The 20,156-nt window shown below is 42.5% G+C and overlaps 1 protein-coding gene across 2 annotated transcripts in view; it reads left to right on the top strand.

Annotated features, from left to right (window-relative positions):
- Nucleotides 1-20,156, top strand: part of PDE6A (phosphodiesterase 6A) — a 68,864-nt gene continuing 48,708 nt past the window's right edge. Inside the window, exons 1-4 of one of the 2 annotated variants that reach the window (XM_060146472.1) lie at nucleotides 1-474; nucleotides 8,304-8,456; nucleotides 9,089-9,178; nucleotides 10,890-11,030. In XM_060146472.1, the coding sequence (XP_060002455.1) occupies nucleotides 1-474; nucleotides 8,304-8,456; nucleotides 9,089-9,178; nucleotides 10,890-11,030 (858 nt within the window). The remainder of the gene's footprint in view (nucleotides 475-8,303; nucleotides 8,457-9,088; nucleotides 9,179-10,889; nucleotides 11,031-20,156) is intronic. The other variant, XM_060146473.1, reaches the window with a different exon arrangement.

The following is a 20,156-nucleotide window of genomic DNA, read 5'->3' as shown; positions in this document are numbered from 1 at the left end:
ATGGGCGAGGTGACGGCAGAGGAGGTGGAGAAGTTCCTGGACTCCAATGTCGGCTTTGCCAAAAAGTACTACAACCTCCGCTATCGGGCCAAGGTCATCTCGGACCTCCTGGGGCCCAGGGAGGCAGCCGTGGACTTCAGCAACTACCACTCGCTGAGCAGCGTGGAGGAGAGTGAAATCATCTTCGACCTCCTGCGGGACTTTCAGGAGAATTTGCAGGCCGAGAAATGCATCTTCAACGTCATGAAGAAGCTGTGTTTCCTCCTGCAGGCAGACCGCATGAGCCTGTTCATGTACAGGGCCCGAAATGGCATTGCGGAGCTGGCCACCCGGCTCTTCAATGTCCACAAGGATGCTGTCCTCGAGGAGTGCCTGGTGGTGCCCGACTCAGAGATCGTGTTCCCCCTGGACATGGGAGTGGTGGGCCACGTCGCACTCTCTAAAAAGATCGTGAACGTCCCCAACACAGAGGAGGTAACCTCTTCCCCATGAGAGGGAGGGCAGGGAGGCATTATTCCATGGGGTTCCTCCTCTTGCAGGGAGGCAAGTGGGATGGGGAGCTGCTAGCCAACAAGACTGGGCTGGTGACAACTTGGCGCTTTTCTTTCTTTTTTTTACTTGTTTACTGATAACTGTCTATTTTGAAAAAAATAATCAAATTTAGAAGAGTTCAAAAATAGTACCAAGAACTGTATATCTTTCATCCAAATTCACCAACTGTTCACAACTTACCACATTTGCTTTATGTCTCCATTTTTTCCCGACCCATTCGGGAGTCAACATATCCTTTTAATCACAGGTACTTGGCTGTGTATTTCCAGAACAAGGACATTTCTTATATATCCAAAGCACAATGATCAAATTCAGGAAATGTGACACTGATACAATACTATTATCTAATAAACAGTCCATATTCAGTTTTTGCCAATCATCTCAATGATACCCACATAGCACTGTCTCTTTAGTCTCCTCCAATCTGAAACAGTTTCTTGATCTATCTTTGTTTTCCATGATGCTTATGTTTTTGAAGGGTGCGGGCCGACTATTCTGTAGAAATGTCCCTCCATTTGGGCTTGTCTGAAGTGTCTTCATGTTTAGATTCAGGCTATGCATTTCTGGCAGGCATATCATAGAGGGGATGTTGTGTTTTTCTTCATGCTTTGCATCGAGGGACATAGGATGGCAGTCTGTCTCATCACGGAAACGTCAAATTGACCACTTGGTTAAGCACTTGGCTCTGTCTTCTAAGAGTCCAGTGTTCCGTGGGATTCTCCTGGCAGCTCTGACAAAGACTTCTTTGATCACCTAGAGCAAATCACTTAATGCAGTTCTCCCCATAGCCCTCTGCCAAGGTCAATTCCTACTCATCCTTCAGATCTCAGCTTAAAGTTCACTTCCTCAGGGAGACCCTCCCAGGTCCCTTTTCCTTCCTAAAACCATCTATCACAATAAACCGTGGAGGCCAGGGACCATGCCTGCCTTATTCTTCACTTTATCCCAGGACCCAGCAAATGTCTGGGACAAAGCAGATGCTCAGTAAACACTTGGCAAAAAGACTCACACTCAAGTAATTATGCAATAATCCCTTTAACACCTGGGCCTTTGTGGGAAATGGTTTTCTCTGAAGCACACTGGGCTGGACCATGGGGTTCATCTCTCCTTGGCCCTCCAGGGGTAAGGGTAAAGGTTCTGCACCCAGGGGGCTTCCCTGAGGACTCATCCAACTGGATTGGAGTCTGTTTTCCCTTCGATTCTCTCTAGACTTTAACTGTAGCCAACATGGGTTGTCACAGTCTTATAACTGATTATCCCTGTTTTACAGATGATGAAACTGAAATCCAGAAAAGTTAAGTAACTTTTTCTCCGAGTCACAGAGATAGAAAGTGGCAGAGCAGGGATTTGAATTCAGGCACTCTGGCTGGTGCCCTCACCCTTCACTGCTCTGCTGTTCTACACCTCCTCCTTATCTAAAACACGAGGGCGTTAAACGAAGTGCAGTTTACAACAGGTCATTTCAAATTGCATGGCAGAAAGTTAAGATGTTAAGCTTTGAGGTCAGATCTGGGTGTGTATCAAGACTCAGTCACTTTCTAAGAACATGGCCTTGGCAAATTGTTTAGCCTGTTTGGGCTCACTTCCTAATTTATAAAATGGAGGGAGATACCTAGTTTCTCTAAGTGCTGTTGTAGGATCAAATGAGGGAATTATTTCTCATCTAGCAAAGTTCTTGGCACACAGTAATGGCTTTTACTGGCAGCTCGTCCTCCTTGTTAATATTATTACTATTTTGTTGTTGCTGTTAAGGGTCTATTTACTCTAAGGGATGAATGCTCTACCAGGTCTGTGTGGGATTTGGAGAAGAATCCAGTCCTGCCCTTCTGGAGCTTTCAGTTTAGATTCTATTTGTGGGGAAAACAGAGAACAGAGGTGCTGAAAGCTTCTATGGACCCTGGTGTTGAGGGATTGAGGATTTACGAAGGTTCTCTAATTCTAAAATAGCCCTAAGAGTTTGCTGAGCCCTGCGTAAGGAACAGCCTTGCTGTTTCCTGTTCAGCCCTGAAGTTCACTTTGGACGTGATGGCTGTGCTTCCCCAGAAGATTTCTGGACATGCAGCCTCCTTGGTGGGTGCCCTCAGGCTTGGAATGAAGTCAGTCCAGGTCAGCAAGCCTGTGTCCTCCACACATGCATGTGTTCTTCCTTGAGATATCATACTTTATTTGGGCCTTTGGATAGAAACTGGGAGTTGGATGGAGAAGGGGCAGGAACATGGTGTAGACTGGGGTCTGGGTCATCCCTGAACCACCAACAAGTGATACTCTTAGCCTTTAGCTCCACCCCCACCCCCCAAAACCTGGGACATGCTTATAATCACTGAATTTTAAAAATGTGAAACCATGAACGGAGTTTCCCAGGGTTGGAATGTGGCTCCCATGCCCTAGCACATTCCTACTTTTCCTTGGGATCTCCTCAGGGAGACTTGTCGTTAAGGCTGCCAGATAAAATATAATATGCCCAGTTAAATTTGAATTTTAGATAAGCAAAGAGTACTATTTCAGTATGTGTTTTGTGCCGTCTCAAACTGCCAATAATCAATGTTGTGGTTGGACCAGGCCTTGTGGTTCTTATGATGAATGCAAGATACCCTTCAGCACTAACCATCAGGAAACTGAAAAAATAAAGGTTTATTACTTACAAGACCTGGAAATTACATAGCACACCTGGGGCCACACAGGGAGGTCTCAGGTAGAGTGGGGTCCAGCCTAGGGTTTTTTGGGGGTTTTTTTGCAGTACGCGGGCCTCTCACTGTTGTGGCCTCTCCCGTTGCGGAGCACAGGCTCCAGATGCGCAGGCTCAGCGGCCATGGCTCACGGGCCCAGCCGCTCCGCGGCATGTGGGATCTTCCCAGACCGGGGCACGAACCCGTGTCCCCTGCATCGGCAGGCGGACTCTCAACCACTGCACCACCAGGGAAGCCTAGGGTTTTTATGGCGGTCGAGGGTAGGGGCATAGGCTTCCACAGGTTCACTTTTTATTAGTTAATTTAAAACATAAGAGCAGAAATTTAAATCATGGTAAGAGAAATTAGAAAACAAAAAGTGGCCCCAAATGATCAGTTATCGAGATCAACCAAGATCTTCAAATCAAAGGAGCCTCAGTGGGAGGAGGTGGCCTGGCTCTTTATCTCGCGTGTGGCTGACAGCAGCGTGTGTTTATTTGAGATAGCCAAATAGCCATCTTTGAGGTGGATGTCTCAGCAATCAAAGCCTAAGTCATGCACTTAAATTACAAAAGTGAAAACAAACAAAAAAACTACAAAAAGTGTCAAGCTCACACTACCGTACACCCTCTGCAATATTTACGATATACTAAAAAATTACTTACCTGAAATTCAAATTGAATTAGTCATCCTGTGTTTATCCGCTAAATCTGGCAACCCTACTTGCCATTCAGTATTTGTTTGTGTATTTATTCTTTACCCTTTCTCCTTAGGAAAGCCCACAGGCCTGTTTGTTCCTGTGTGTCTTATTTACCACTGGTCCCCAGACCTAGTCCAGTGCCTGGGACAGAGTGGGTACTCATTACAGTTTATTGAGTGAATGAATAAACGATGGCCCTGTCCCAGTGGGCTGTGATATTGTGATTTATAAAAAGAAATATTTATTTGGTCTTTGTCCTGGTTCCTGGCACAGAACTGATCCTTGTAATTTCCTGAGTGATAGAACCACCTGACACCGAGCTCCTAAATCCCTTGGAATTTCCTAGGTGGTCAGTGGTCTTTTGTTCTAATGTGGGGACTCTTGGTGGGCTCCTGGATGGGGGCCGGTCATGAGAAAGATAAAGGCGTGATTAGACACTTGGAACTTTTAGCCCATCCCCTATTCTCTTAAGAGGGGAGAGGGGCTGGAAATGGAGTTAATAATCTATCATGCCTTTGTGATGAAAGTGTCATAAACATCCGTAAAAGTACAGGGTTCACAGAGCTTCTGGATTGGTGAACACATGCATGTGCTGGGAGGGTGGCGCATACCCCAACTCCAGGGGGACAGAAGCTCCTGCACACACGACCCTTCTGGATCTCACCTTATGTATCTCTTCATCGGACTGTTCACCTGTACCCTTATTATACAATAAACCTGTAAATGCAAATACTTCCCTGAGATCTACGAGCTGTTCTAGCAAGTTATCAAACCCAAGGAGGAACCTGGATTTATAGTCAGTCAGGCAGAAGTATAGATGGCAACCTGTGACTTGTATTTGGTATCTGAAGTGGGGGCAGTCTTCTGAGACTGAACCCTGTCACTGGTAGGTTCTGGTTCTCCAGGTGAACAGTGTCAGAACTGAACTGAATTGTTGGATACACAACTAGTGTCAGAGAATTGGCCAGTGTGGAAAAAAACACCTACGCATCTATTTTGAGAAGTGTTGTGAGCGTGGCAGTAGTGTGAGAGTAAAGGAGATCAATGAGCTTTTTCTAGACACGTGACAAATCCCACTTCTGAAGACTGAACCTGAAAACACTGCCATTTCCAGAGAATCTTACATCTGTTGTCTTGCGCTCCTTCCCTCACTATGACACCTGGAACCCAGCATGCCAGGCCGGAAAGAAACCTCGAGGAGGAACTGGTCCAACACTCCAATTTTACCAAAAGGAAAACTGAGGCTCAGAGAGGTTTCGGCTACTGACAGTTTACTGACTGGCTCATGAAGCCACTCAGAGAACAAGTCCCTCCCTCCTGGGGCCCCAGGACATCACCCATCTGGTGGGGGCCTCCTTCACACTATGGTTTGAATTGTGAGTGCATGTTTTACATGATGTCCCACTGTACAGTGATAACCATTGATAACTCACCTTTCTTACTGATCTTGGCATATCCAATGCCTCTCACAGAGCCAGTGCTCAGTAAATATAAGTAAATGAATGAATCAATCCAGGAGTGAATCAATCAGTGTATCAATGAATAAATTAATGAATGAATGCAGTGGCTGTGCCATTTACCAGCAGGAGAATAATTGTCTATAAAAACAGGGAAGGAGAGAACTCTGTGTGACAGGGCAGATGTGAGAGTTAATGAATTGTCTGGCTCTGGGCCAAGTACATCATTATTATCCAATAAATAGATGTCATCATGGGATGCAACAGAGCTTGGCACTGCGAATGTTTGAAAAGAGGAACTGGGGTTTCCAGGAATGAGAAGCAGTCTTGCATTACATTGGAATAAAATCTAAGCTCTTTACAGTGGCCTCCAAGGCCCTGTCAGATAAGGCCTCTGCCCATCTCTCTGACTTCCTTACCCTCCAATCTCCCTCACTACACTGGTCTTCTTCCTGTTTTTCAGATCAGCCAACTCACTGCCCTCTCCTGGCCTTTGCATTCTCTGTGTTCTCTGCTTGGAATGCATTTCACCTGCCTGGCTCCTCTGAGCCTTCAGCTCTCCGCTTACCTCTTGGAGAAGCGTCCCTACCCACCATGACTGACCAAAGCAGCTTCAATCTGCCACCACTTCCATCACTGTCTATAGCATCATCCAGTTTCTCTCCTTCAAAGCAGCTGTTTACTTGCTTTTTGTCTGCCCACCCCATTTAATGGAAGCTTCACTAGGGAACATCCACCCCTCTTGTTCACTGCCTAACCTGAGGGTCTAGAACAGTGCCTAGCATACAATAGAAGGCACTCTGTTAATGCTAACTGAATGAATGAACAACTTTGGGCTTTCCTTAGCTTGACTTCTGATTCCTGGGCTTTAAAATAAACAGTTTGAGCTAAATTGTTTCTAAGGCCCCTCCGTCTCTGATAAGCTGAGGTTCTATGACACGGTTGTTTAGAACACTGTATATGCTGAAAATATAAGGATGACGATGACTATGCAAACACCAGTCAGTTGGCAGCTGTACTATTTGTGAGAAAGTTCCAGGGCCGAGAACTCAGTGCGAGAGAAGGTACTGGTGGATTTAGTAGTATCTGCCTCAGAGGAGGGTAAGGCCCAAGTACTGTTTTCCTTGACGGAAGTGAATATTGCAAGACTGAACTGACTTCATGAAGTGAATCTGAGCATGCCCCACTCAGGCCTGTGTTTAGGGATTCATCAGTGTCCTTAGAGAGCGACGTGGAAAACCCCTGTGGCTAATGCCTCTTTAGAGATTTTGCTTAATCCGTGAACACTAATTCAAGTAGAGCACTACAGGCTTCTCTTAATTCCTTTACCCTTCACCTGGTTTGAGACAGCTTCCTTGACAATAGTGCCTGTTTACTTAACCCTGCTCCAACGGGAAGAAATTAGCAGATGCAGAGCACCACACTCTGAACTTCTACATTGTGGAAAAAATACTGCACACCCGGTTCTAGCAAAGCTCTGTGAATTGGCTCTATGAAATACATTCGCCTTCTCAGAACAGCACGAACTGTACATGTCTGGGCTGGCTTGTGTCCAAGCAATGCTGACCGTTAGGAAACCTCACAGTGCTACCAGGAAACAGAAAGGTGGATTCTTTGGGATTTAAGACAATTCGGGTTCTGTCTCTCCTTTCTGACCACCTGGACTGCAACGCCCTGTACTGGCCTCCATGTTTGCCTTCAGGGTGAGGTATGGGGGGTGTGTGCTCCTCTGTACTTCCACTGCTTTGAGCCAACACTTATGTCCTGCGTTACTAGTACTGATTTATCTGTGTGCTGGCCTGAATCTTAGTCTTCTCTGTATCCCTAGCGCTTAGCCTAAGGCCTGACACAAAGTGGGACTTCCATTAAGATTTGTGAAATGGGGGACTTCCTGGGTGGCTCAGTGGTTAAGAATCTTCCAGCCAATGCAGGGGACATGAGTTCAAGCCCTGGTCCGGGAAGATTCCACATGCCGCGGAGCAACTAAGCCCGTGTGCCACAACTACTGAGCCTGCGCTCTAGAGCCCGCGAGCCACAACTACTGAGCCCACGTGTTACAACTACTGAGCCCACGAGCCACAACTACCAAGCCACCGCAATGAGAAGCCCGCGCATCACAACAAAGAGTAGCCCCCCCTCACAACTAGAGAAAGCCCGCGTGCAGCTACGAAGACCCAATGCAGCCAAAAAAAGAAAAAAAAAAAAAAGATTTGTGAAACGGGGATATCCATTGGACTGGCTGTGTGGTGCTAGAACTCGATTGGGAAAAAAGCTGAAAGTAACAAACTATTTGGTTCAATGACCTAGACCCAGGTCTGCCCTTATCCAGCCTTCCCTGAAAGGCAGCAGAGCTGAGGGCAGGTTCTGGAATCACACACACAAACAAGTAGTAAGTAACGTTAACTTTCCTGAGTTTCAGTTTCCCCTGCTGTAAGATGGACTAATGGTCCCATCTCACAGGTTATCGGGAGGAATAAAGTGAGCTGATGTGGGCAAAGCGCCACACACAATACCTGCTGGCTACTGTGATTATTACACTCACTAAGGTTTTTCCATGCTCAAGTTTCTACTTTGGGCTAAGCTGCCATCACCTCAAGAGAGCCTTCTCGAAACCTTCCTCCACAGATAAAGTCAACCCTCCACCCCCATCCTCGGGAAACAACCCCTGCTCACATTGTCTCCACAGCCCTTAGTGGGTCGTATTTCAGACTTTCTTCTACTGGATTTCGGAGGCTTCCAGGGCAGAAATCATCTCTAATTGCCTTCCCCCGCTGAAGCGGAGTAGATGGAAATGTCTTCATGCTTTTGTCAACAAGAGAATGGGGAGCCCCCTTACCCTACCCCTACCATGGGCACCTGGGGCTCTGTGTTGTTTTACTGTCTTTGCTCTTCATCTGCCCACTCAGGCCTGTCTCTGTCTTCCTTCAGGATGAGCATTTCTGTGACTTCGTGGACACCCTCACAGAGTATCAGACCAAGAATATCTTGGCTTCTCCCATAATGAATGGGAAGGACGTGGTGGCCATAATCATGGCTGTGAATAAAGTGGACGGGCCCCACTTCACCAAGAGAGATGAAGAGGTAAGAATACTTTAGAAATTGCTGGGGTGGCCATGCTAGCACATTCTCCCAGCTCACAAATACTCTGAACCTTGCTATTCGGCCTGGCCTCGGTTTCCCCATCTGTAACACAAAGAAGTTTGTAGTCTGATGCTCTGTGAGGAAGGCAGGGCAGGATAATCATTAAGATGTTGGACTTTGGAGCCAAAAACGTAGGGAAAATTGTTCTGGTTCTGCTAATATCTGTTTGACTTGGGCATGTTGCATAAATTTCTCTGAACCTCAGTTTTCTTATTTGTAAAATGGAGATGATTTTTTAGTATCTCTTATATAGAGTATCTATAGTATCTCTTGAGGTAGTTGTGACGACCAAGTAAGATAACATACATAAGTGACTTATCACGGGGCCTGCGAACTCAATAAATAGTAGCAATATTTCATGCATACACCCCTATTAACGTAGACATTCTACATTCTGTGAGTTTTTCCCTCTTATAATGCATCATTTTATGAGTCAGCTTCCATGATCCATCTGCTCAAACTGTCTCAGATAAAGCTTTGAAAATGTTCAGACTTATTTGCTGATGGTGGAAGTGGCCACAGGAGGAATTTCTCCTTCTCATCTGTTTCCCCTCATGCTGTTTGATTTTCAGATTCTTCTCAAGTACCTCAATTTTGCAAATATAATCATGAAGGTGTTCCACCTGAGTTACTTGCACAACTGTGAGACTCGGCGCGGCCAGGTAAAGGGCTTGGCTCATTGGAATGGACTGGATGTGTCCTTTTCCTGAAGCATTGATATGCTCAACTGGAAAGGCAGTGATAATAAAAGGGCCTGGGAACCATCATACTGTCTCTGCTCAGCACCTCTGGGGTTCATGAGGTAGTAGGTGTTTGTAAAGCTGTATCCCAGGTACATGTAAAAGTATGAGATTAGATCACTCCCTAACACCATACACAAAAATAAGCTCAAAATGGATTAAAGACCTAAACGTAAGGCCAGAAACTATCAAACTCTTAGAGGAAAACATAGGCAGGACACTCTATGACATAAATCACAGCAAGATCCTTTCTGACCCACCTCCTAGAGAAATGGAATAAAAACAAAAATAAACAAATGGGACCTAATAAAACTTCAAAGCTTTTGCACAGCAAAGGAAACCATAAACAAGACCAAAAGACAACCCTCAGAATGGGAGAAAATATTTGCAAATGAAGCAACTGACAAAGGATTAATCTCCAAAATTTATAAGCAGCTCATGCAGCTCAATAACAAAAAAACAAACAAACCAATCCAAAAAAGGGCAGAAGACCTAAATAGACATTTCTCCAAAGAAGATATACAGACTGCCAACAAACACATGAAAGAATTCTCAACATCACTAATCATTAGAGAAATGCAAATCAAAACTACAATGAGGTATCACCTCACACCAGTCAGAATGGCCCTCATCAAAAAACCTACAAACAATAAATGCTGGAGAGGGTGTGGAGAAAAGGGAACTCTCTTGCACTGTTGGTGGGAATGTAAATTGATACAGCCACTGTGGAGAACAGTATGGAGGTTCCTTAAAATACTACAAATAGAACTACCATATGACCCAGCAATCCCACTACTGGGCATATACCCTGAGAAAACCATAATTCAAAAAGAGTCATGTACCAAAATGTTCATTGCAGCTCTATTTACAATAGCCTGGAGATGGAAACAACCTAAGTGTCCATCATCGGAAAAGACACAGACCTACTAGAGAATGGACTTGAGGATATGGGGAGGGGGAAGGGCAAGCTGTGACAAAGCGAGAGAGAGGCATGACATATATACACTACCAAACGTAAAGTAGATAGCTAGTGGGAAGCAGCCGCATAGCACAGGGAGATCAGCTCGGTGCTTTGTGATCACCTGGAGGGGTGGGATAGGGAGGGTGGGAGGGAGGGAGACGCAAGAGGGAAGAGATATGGGAACATATGTATATATATCACTGGTTCATTTTGTTGTAAAGCAGAAACTAACACACCATTGTAAAGCAATTATACTCCAATAAAGATGTGAAAAAAAAAAAAAAAAGCTGTATCCCAGACTGATTGCATGAACAAGCTTTCAAGTCAGGCAGCTTGGATTTGAATCCCTGCTAAGCCATTTACTAGCTCTAAGAGCGAATCACTTAACCTCTCCGAGCTTCAGTCTCCCCATTTGAAAAATGGGGAAAATTATGGGATAATGTATGTAGGGCACTTGTGCTCAGCCAATGTTTGTTATTATCATTCTTATTAACAGCCTAGGAGATAAAAGAAATGGGAAGAGTTGGACCCAGTAGAAGCTGCCCAGTTATTCACCTCTCTGAACCTCAGTTTCTCCATCTATAAAATGGGGACAATTATTGTATCTCTTGGTTATTGTGAGCTGCTGCTCTGTGCCTCAGAAACACTGACTATGTTTTTGTATTTTTTCAGATACTACTGTGGTCTGGGAGCAAAGTCTTTGAAGAACTTACGGACATTGAGAGGCAGTTCCACAAAGCCCTGTACACAGTCCGAGCCTTCCTCAACTGTGACAGATACTCCGTGGGGCTCTTGGACATGACCAAGCAGAAGGTGAGAAGACTTCAGGGGCAGACATTTCCAAGAACAGGTTAAATATATACCAGGTGGAGCCCAGACTTCTATCACAAATTCAGTGCTCAGGGAAGAGTCTGGGAGGATGTGGATGGTTGTGAAAAGGTTTTCATAGGTCTTTTACACTGAGAAGAGGACTACCAACCTTTAAAGAGGAAAAGTCATTCTAGGGCACAGGGGCGTAAAAATAACCTGTATCTTCCCTAGTCTGTTGGAAAAAAATGAGTATGTGAGAAGAAGGCGTGATGAGGTGGTGAAGGTAGGTGATAAAGAAGTTTCCATGCAGGATGAAAGTCCAGAAAGAAGAAAGTTGCCAACTTCAGGAATTCTCAGAAAATGCACTCAAAGGTGGGCAGAAACCTTTCCTATGGTGTATGGAGCCCATGGCTCATCCAGGCAATTGAAGTGGATGCTTATGCTTAGATCTGGTCCCTCAGAATGCTCTGGGGTCACGTTGGCTAAGGCGGAAGAGACTCAACTGGCCCCCAGTCATGTTCTTCAGCTAGCTTTTCCCAAACCAACTCTCCCATTGCTCTTTCTCTACCTGTCTCTGCCTCCTGGAGCTAATCATTTGCCTTGGAACAGAGTTCCAGAGTTACCTGGATATGTGATTTCCTCTCCCAAAGTCCCAAGATAGCTGTCGGTTTCATTTTGCATGCTTTATCATGCTGCGTGTGGTACACAGCCCAGTGGAGACCCTCTAAGTATTTGGTCGAATGAATAAATGAATTGCAGAATCCGGGGTTGGAAAAGACCTTAGATCTAGTCCAGAGGTTCCCAAATGTGACAGTAAATTAGAATCTTCTGAAGAACTGTTTAAAAATTGCTGGGCTAATCATCAAAAAGTCTACAAATAATAAATACTGGAGAGGGTCTCAAGAAAAGGGAACCCTCCTACACCATTGGTGGGAATGTAAATTGGTACAGCCACTATGGAGAAGAGTACAGAGGTTCCTCAGAAAACTAAAAATAAAATTACCATATGATCCAGCAATCCCACTCCTGGGCATATATCCGGACAAAACTATAATTCAAAAAGATATATGTACCCCTATGTTCATAGCAGCAGTATTCGTAATCAAGACATGAAAGCAACCTAAGTGTCCATCGACAGAAGAATGGATAAAGAAGATGTGGTACATATATACAATGGAATATTACTAAGCCATAAAAAAGAATGTAATAATGCCATTTGCAGCAACATGGATGGACCTAGAGATTATTATGCTAAGTGAAGTAAGTCAGACAAAGACAAATATCATATATCACTTATATGTGGAATCTAAAAAAAAATGACACAAATGAACTTATTTATGAAACAGAAACAGACTCACAGACTTCAAAAACAAACTTATGGGGCTTCCCTGGTGGTGCAGTGGTTGAGACTTTGCCTGCCAATGCAGGGGACACGGGTTCGAGCCCTGGTCTGGGAAGATCCCACGTGCCACAGAGCAACTGGGCCCGTGAGCCACAATTACTGAGCCTGCGCATCTGGAGCCTGTGCTCCGCAACGAGAGGCCGTGATAGTGAGAGGCCAGCGCACCGCGATGAAGAGTGGCCCCCGCTTGCCACAACTAGAGAAAGCCCTCGCACAGAAACGAAGACCCAACACAGCCATAAATAAATAAATAAATAAATTTAAAAACAACAAAAAAACAAACTTATGGTTACCAAAGGGGAAATGTGGAGAGGAGGGATAAATTAGGAGTTTGGAATTAACATATATACACTACTATATATAAAATAGATAATCAACAAGGACCTGTAGCACAGGGAAATCTACTCAATATTCTGTAATAACCTATATGGGTAAAGAATCTGAAAAAGAATGGATATATGTATATATATAATGGAATCACTTAGCCATATACCTGAAATTAATACAACATTGTAAATCAACTATACTCCAATAGAAAATAAAAATTAAATTAAAAAAAGAAATAGAAAATCTAACTAGACGTATAACAAATAAAGAGATCGAGTTAGTAATTTAAAAAAACTTCCTACAAAGAAAAGCCCACAGCCACATATTTTCACGGATGAATTCCACCAAATATTCAAAGAAAAATTAATGCCAATCCTTCACAAACTCTTACAAAAATAAAAGAGGATAGAACATTTCCCTACTCATTCTATGAGGCCAGTATTACCCTGACACCAAAGATATCACAAGAAAAAACCCTACAGACCAAAAACCCTACAGAATACAGATGCAAAAAATCTTCAACAAAGTACTAGCAAAGTAAAACCCTGGTCACGTATAAAAACCATGGTCAATTGATTTTCAACAAGGGTGGCGAGACCGTTCAAAGGGGAAAGAATAGTCCTTTTAACAAATGGTGCTGGAATAACTGGATATCCACATGCTAAAGAATGAATTTGGGGTCCTACTTCACATCATATACAAAAATTAACTCAAAATGGAGCACAAACCTTAAACTATAAAATCTCTTAGAAGAAAACACAGATGTAAAATCTTTGTGGCCTTGGATTAGGCAACAGTTTCTTCGATATGACATCAAAAGCACTAGTAACCAAAGGAAAACCAGATAAATTGGGCTCCATCAAAATCTAAAACATTTGTGCTTGAAAGGACACTAATGAAGAAAGTGAAAAGACAATCCATAGAATAGGAGAAAATATTTGCAAATCGTATGTCTGATAAAGTCTAGTATGTAGAATATAAAAAGAACTCTTAAAATTAGGAGTATGGACAGACTTAGAGAACGAACTTATGGTTACCAAGGGGGAAGGGTGGGGAGAAGGGATAGTTAGGGAGTTTGAAATAGACGTGTACACACTGCTGTCTTTAAAATGGATAACCAGGTAGGTCTCTGCCGGGGACATGGGGAAAGTGAGGGGCCTGCGGGCCTGGGTGCACCAGGCTACCGTGAGGTCCACAGCGGAGGCCACGCCCAGCCCCAGGCCCCCCCCATGGGAGGCAGCCCCTCTGCAGGCCTCGGCTGGTGGAGTCGGGGGGACGGAGTGGCATGAATGCCAATGTCTTTGCTGGGACCACGAAAGACCCCAGTGCCTTGGTGCTGAAGATGGGCATGGACGCAAGGGGCATCACCTCCATCAGGAGAGGTGCCGAGGCCAAGGCTGTTTTGCCCAAGAAGGAGAAGCTGAAGCTGAGGTGTAAGAGGTGGCTGTAGAGGGATGCAGTTTCAATCCCTGGTCTGGGAACTAATCCCACATGCAGCGGGGCAACTAAGCCTACGCGCTGCAAATACTGAGCCTGCGTGCTCGGTGCCACAACCAGAGAGAAGCCCGCACACCACAACGAAGAGCCCACGTGCCTCAAGGAAGAGCCAGCGCAGCCAAAATAAAATTTTTAAAAATAAAATAAAATAAAATGGATAACCAACAAGGACCTACTGTATAGCACAGGGAACTCTGCTCAACGTTATGTGGCAGCCTGGCTGAGTCACTCTGCTGTGCACCTGAAACCATCACAACATTGTTAACCGGCTATAATATAAAATAAAAAGTTAAAAAAAATTAGGAGTATGGGATTAACAGATACGAATTACTATACGTAAAATAGATAAGCAACAAGGATTTACTGTATAGCACAGGGAACTATACTCAATATCTTGTGATAACCTATAATGGAAAATATATATATATATAACAATCACTTTGCTGCACACCTGAAACTAACACAAAATTGTAAATCCACTATACTTCAATATTTTTTTAAGTTTGATGCTTTGCTCATGAAGGGAAAAAATAAAAAACTTCCTACAACTCAACAATAAAAAGATAACCCAATTAAAAAAAATAAAGTAAAATGAAATAAATAAACATTGCTGGGTTACACGACAGTCTGCCTTTTTTACATAATGTTCTGTGAACATAATTTTTATCAGTACATGTGGATTCTTTTTTATCAGTACATGTGGATTCTTTTAAGACAACATACATACACATAACATACACACAGAAAAGAGCGCTAATTACAGGAGAATAGTTCGATGAATTACCACAGAATGAACATCCCACTTAACTACCACCAAGATGAAGAAATAGAACATAACTGGCTCCTTTCTTACCCCTTTCCAGTAACTCCCACCCCTTCCTCCCTAAAGGTAACCACTATCTGACCTTTAAAGCCATGTGAGTTTTGCCTATCTTTGAAGTTCATATAAATGGAATCATATAAATACATACTCTTTTGCGTCTGGCTTCTTTTGATCAACCTTTGGGTTGTAAGATTCATTCTGATTGCTCCTCATAGCATTAGTTCATTAATTTTCATTCTTGTGGAATATTCCATTATATGAATAATCTGCAAAGTATTTATTTATTCTACTGTTGATGGACATTTGCATTTCCAGGTGTGGGATTTTATGAATATTGCTATTATGAACACTCTAGTACATATTTTTTGGTACACAGTTGGACCCATTTCCCATTTCAGTTAGGTATTTACCTGGGAGTAGAAATTCTGGGTAATAGCTTTTTTTTTTTTTTTTTGCGGTGCGCGGGCCTCTCACTGCTGTGGCCTCTCCCTTTGCGGAGCACAGGCTCCGGATGTGCAGGCTCAGCGGCCACGGCTCATGGGCCCAGCCGCTCCGCGGCATGTGGGATCTTCCTGGACCAGGGCATGAACCCGCGTCCCCTGCATCAGCAGGCGGACTCTCAACCACTGCGCCACCAGGGAAGCCCTTTTTTTTTTTAATATTCATTTATTCATGGCCACGTCGGGTCTTAGTTGCAGCATGCAGGATCTTTCCTTGTGGTGCACTGGCTTCTCTCTAGTTGTGGTGCATGGGTTCGGTAGTTTGTGACGCACAGGCTCTCTAGTTGAGGTGTGCGGTCTCAGTAGCTGTGGCACACGGGCTTAGTTACCCCGTGGCATGGGGGATCTCAGTTCCCTGACCAGGGATCGAACCTGCGTCCCCTGCATTGGAAGGCAGATTGTCAACCACTGGACCACCAGGGAAGTCCCTAGCTTTTTTTTTAATTGAAGTACAGTTGATGTACAATATTATATAAGTTACTGGTGTACAATATAGTGATTCACAATTGTTAAAGGTAAGAATTACCTTTAGTATTACTCTTCTGGGTAATAGTTTTGATATTGCCAATCTGATTTTCAAAATTATTGGACCATTTTACCCTCCCACCAGCAATGTAGGGGGCGTCCTCACTAATACTTGGTATTGCCATCTTACTAATTTAGCCATTTTGGTGGGTGTGTAGTGTTATCTCTTTGGGTATTAACATGTGTCACATAATGACCAGGAAGCTTTATGTTTATTGACCATTTGGATATCTTTTGTGAAGTGCCTGTTCAAGTCTTTTCCCCATGTTTTTCATTCTATTGTATGTTTTTGTCTTACTTATTTGTCAGAGTTCTTAACAAATTCTGGATATGGGTCCTCTGTTGAATGCAACATTGCAAATATCTTCTCTCATACTGTGCTCTCATTATCTTATGTTTTGATAAATGTAAGTTTTAAATTATAATGTAGCCCAATTTATCAATCTTTTCCTTTATGGTTATTGGTTTTTATGCCCTATTTAAGAAATCTTTCCTGGCCCCAAGGCGATAAAGATATTCACCTATGTTAACTTTCACATACAGCTCTACAATCTACCTGACATTTCTAAAATGTATAGCATGAAGTAGTGTCAATATTAATTTTTCCCATACAGATATCCAATTGACCAGTACTTTAAAAGACCATCCTTCTCCCATACTGTTCTACTGAAAAGACCATCTTTCTCTATCATACCTCTATCATCAATCAAGTGTCCATATATTGGGTCTGTTTCTGGACTATTTTGTTCCCTTGGTATATTTATCTATTCTTTTGCAATACCATACTGTGTTAATTATAGTACCTCTATAAAATATCTTGATATGCAGTGGTAAAAGACCTCTAAGTTTGTCATTATATACTAGAGTTTTTCATCATGTTTTATGTCTCTTACACTCCTTTCTGTATTTCCTGCCCTTTTATATTTTTGTTTTTTAGTTTGAATATTTCTTCTGATCTATCCATGAATCTTCAGTTGTGTCTAATTGGCTGTTAAAACTATCCATTGAGTTCTTAATTTCAGGTATTTTTCAATTTTAGAATTTCCATTTCATCTTTCTTGAGGTTTCCAGTGCTCTTCTAAAATTCTCTATTCTGTATTTGATTTCTTGGACATAATCAGTTATTTTAGAGTCTGGGTCTGAGAGCTATAATATCTGTAGATATATTCTATGGCTGTCTTTCTATAGTCTGTTTTATCTCTTGATTTTCAGTTAATCCTTATCTTGTACATGACTATTTATTTTTGTTTGAACATTAGAGACATGTATAAAACATTTTAGAGATGATTTGAAACTCTGGGCAATGTTATGTTCCTCCAAAGGGGATTTATGTTACTTCTGGCTAGCGGTTGAGATAAAGGCAGAGCACCTGAATCCAATCAGGGATTGAGCTGATTTGAAGCTGGTCTTCAGTTTTTGCAAGGGATGTTCTGTTTCTGATTCACTTTTACTCCTAGGGTATAAACCTTTAAGAAGGGCCAGCTGAAACCTGGGTTGATTTCAAGGGTTCCTCCTCCTTGGCAGGCCCTGAATTCCAGTTTTATCCTACTAGCCCAGTAAGTCTGTGCAGCTTCCCAGCTGCTCCACAGCATCTTTGGTATCAGCAAGGCAATCAAGAGGAAAAGCTGAATCAGACATTAGGCTCACATCTCTGGGCTTCCCTTCTCTGTGGGATCTTGGCCCATCAAGTCCTTGCTGCCTTGCTAGCTCTATGATTCCTTCAAACAAATGTTTATATACACATATGCACACATACACATATACAGTCCAGATTTCATAATAATTCTCAGTTGGAGGACTGGTCTGAAACAAACTGGCCACCATTAATAGGAGTAGAAATCCTCTTTCTTTGTTCTTTAGTCCACATAGATTTACCTCATTCTTCTAAATAGTATGGATATACCATAATTAATTTATCCTTTCCCCTATTTCTGGGCGTTTAAATCATTTCTAAATAGTCTTGCAATTAAAGACAATGCTATAATGAACAACCTTGGAGTTAAATTCCTGCACACTTGACAGAGACTATCTATAGGACAAAGCTGTGGAAGTACATTACTAAGAAAAAATTTTTATTTTGCTTTCCCAAAATTTTCCCTCTAAAGGCTAAATCATTTTATACTCACACTCGCACTGCATGAGAATTCCATTTCTCCAAACTCCTGCCAATTCTGTATATCATAAATCTTTTTATTTTTCCTACTTAAATGGGCAAAAAATGTTATTGGTTTTTTTCTAATTGTTTTTTCACTGATTACCAAGTGAGGGTAAATACATTTATATGTTTATTTGTGAGTTAACTTTTTTTCTTCTATATATTGCCCAGATCTTTCTGGGCAATATATGCCCATTTTTCCACCTTTAAAATTGAATTCTTTGTCTATTTCTTATTAAAATATAGAAGTGCTTTATCCATGATATAGACTATATCTCTGTCACGTAGGCTGCAACCATATTTTCCCTTTCTATGGATTACATTTTAACTTTGTTTATGACATCTTTCATCATACAGAAGATTTAAATTTTCTTTTATGGTTTCTGCGTTCTGAATTTTGTTTAAAAAAGACTTCCTCAACCTTAATATTATAGTCTGAAATAATCTGATGTGTTTTGATTAATATATCTTCATCTTTCACTCATCTTTTGAAATTATCAATATGTTATGGTATAAGGTAGGGATAAATTTTGTGCCCCCCTCATAATTCCCCATTTAAAGAACAGTCTACCCTTTCTCCACTGTTTTGAAATGCCACCATTTTGATATGCCGTTTTACCATATAACAGATTTCCATATGCCCATGGGTTTATTATTCTGACTTTTGCCTTTAAAATAGCTCCCTAAGTGATTCTGGTGCAGTTGGGCCATATACTGATTTTAGGGAACCTCTGGTACTAGTCCAACTGTCCATTTGATTCTTGTAAATTCTTGAATCAAGTATTTTGCCAAATATGGCTAAATCCAGCAATAAGTACTTTTATACTCCTTCAGGAAGTAGCAAATGAATTCGTACAAATGGATGGTTCTTTTTTTTAATCAAAAGAATTTCTGAGTGGTTAAATTCAAAAGAAATTTGGAGGTGCAAACTGATCACCATTTTAAGGTGTTCAGTTTGAACCTTAAAGGATCTGAACACAGCTCTGAGCTGCAGTGTTCTGCCCTCTGTTTCTTTTGAACTCCCCCTCAAAAGGGAAAGTTACATTTAAGCAAGAATATCCTGACTTAGTCATCCCCAATAGATGGAACAATCTAGCAATGAGAAGTGGGCTGGGCTGCCTATAATCACTCTAAGAACCTAGGCTTCTCCACCTCCCCCGACACCACCCCACCCCAGGTAGCTAAGCTCTCACCTGAAGTATTGACATTATGAAAAAAGTCAATAAAGGTCACTGAATTGTACACTTAAACTGGGTGGATCGTATGGTATATGAATTATATCTCAAAAAAGCTGTTTAGAAATAAAAAAGAGAGAGAGAGATTGAGACAGAGGAAGGCAAGCATAAACATGCCCCATATTCCACCCAACCCTTTGTTGATAACATCTGCTTCTCCTTGGGACAATCTTCAGAATCACTCAGTTTGACTTTGACAGTGTCAGCCCCATGTCCTTCTTCTGGTCTCCTCTAACATTTGTGTTCTCCTTTTATTACTGTTTTGGTTCTTACCCCATCTACCTTACTAAAGTTACTTGAGGGCTTAATTCTCTCCTCCATGACATAGCAGATTCCTCCAGGGCATAAACTGTGCCTTGTCCATCTCTCTCTATCTAACAGCAAACATGTTGTGGAGCTTAGGTAAGTCTCCAGTTCACATTTTCACCCAGAATTAAATTGCTTCGTGTTGTTGGTAGTCAAGAGAAGAGCCCAACTGGGCAGAAGGGTGAGGATGTGAAATCTGAATTTCATGTGGAGTCCCTTCTGCTTGCCCCCTGGATGATATTAGAACAAACCACCATGACAAACATGTTCAAACAAGAGAGAGAGGTCAAGAAGCATCCTGGCCACAATAACCCAGAGCTAATGGATCATGGTCCCTAAATACCAGCAGATAAATGAAC

Source organism: Lagenorhynchus albirostris, chromosome 3 (assembly GCF_949774975.1).
Source record: "Lagenorhynchus albirostris chromosome 3, mLagAlb1.1, whole genome shotgun sequence".
Classification (NCBI taxonomy): domain Eukaryota; kingdom Metazoa; phylum Chordata; class Mammalia; order Artiodactyla; family Delphinidae; genus Lagenorhynchus; species Lagenorhynchus albirostris.
This window is presented reverse-complemented; position numbering and strand designations above follow the sequence as displayed.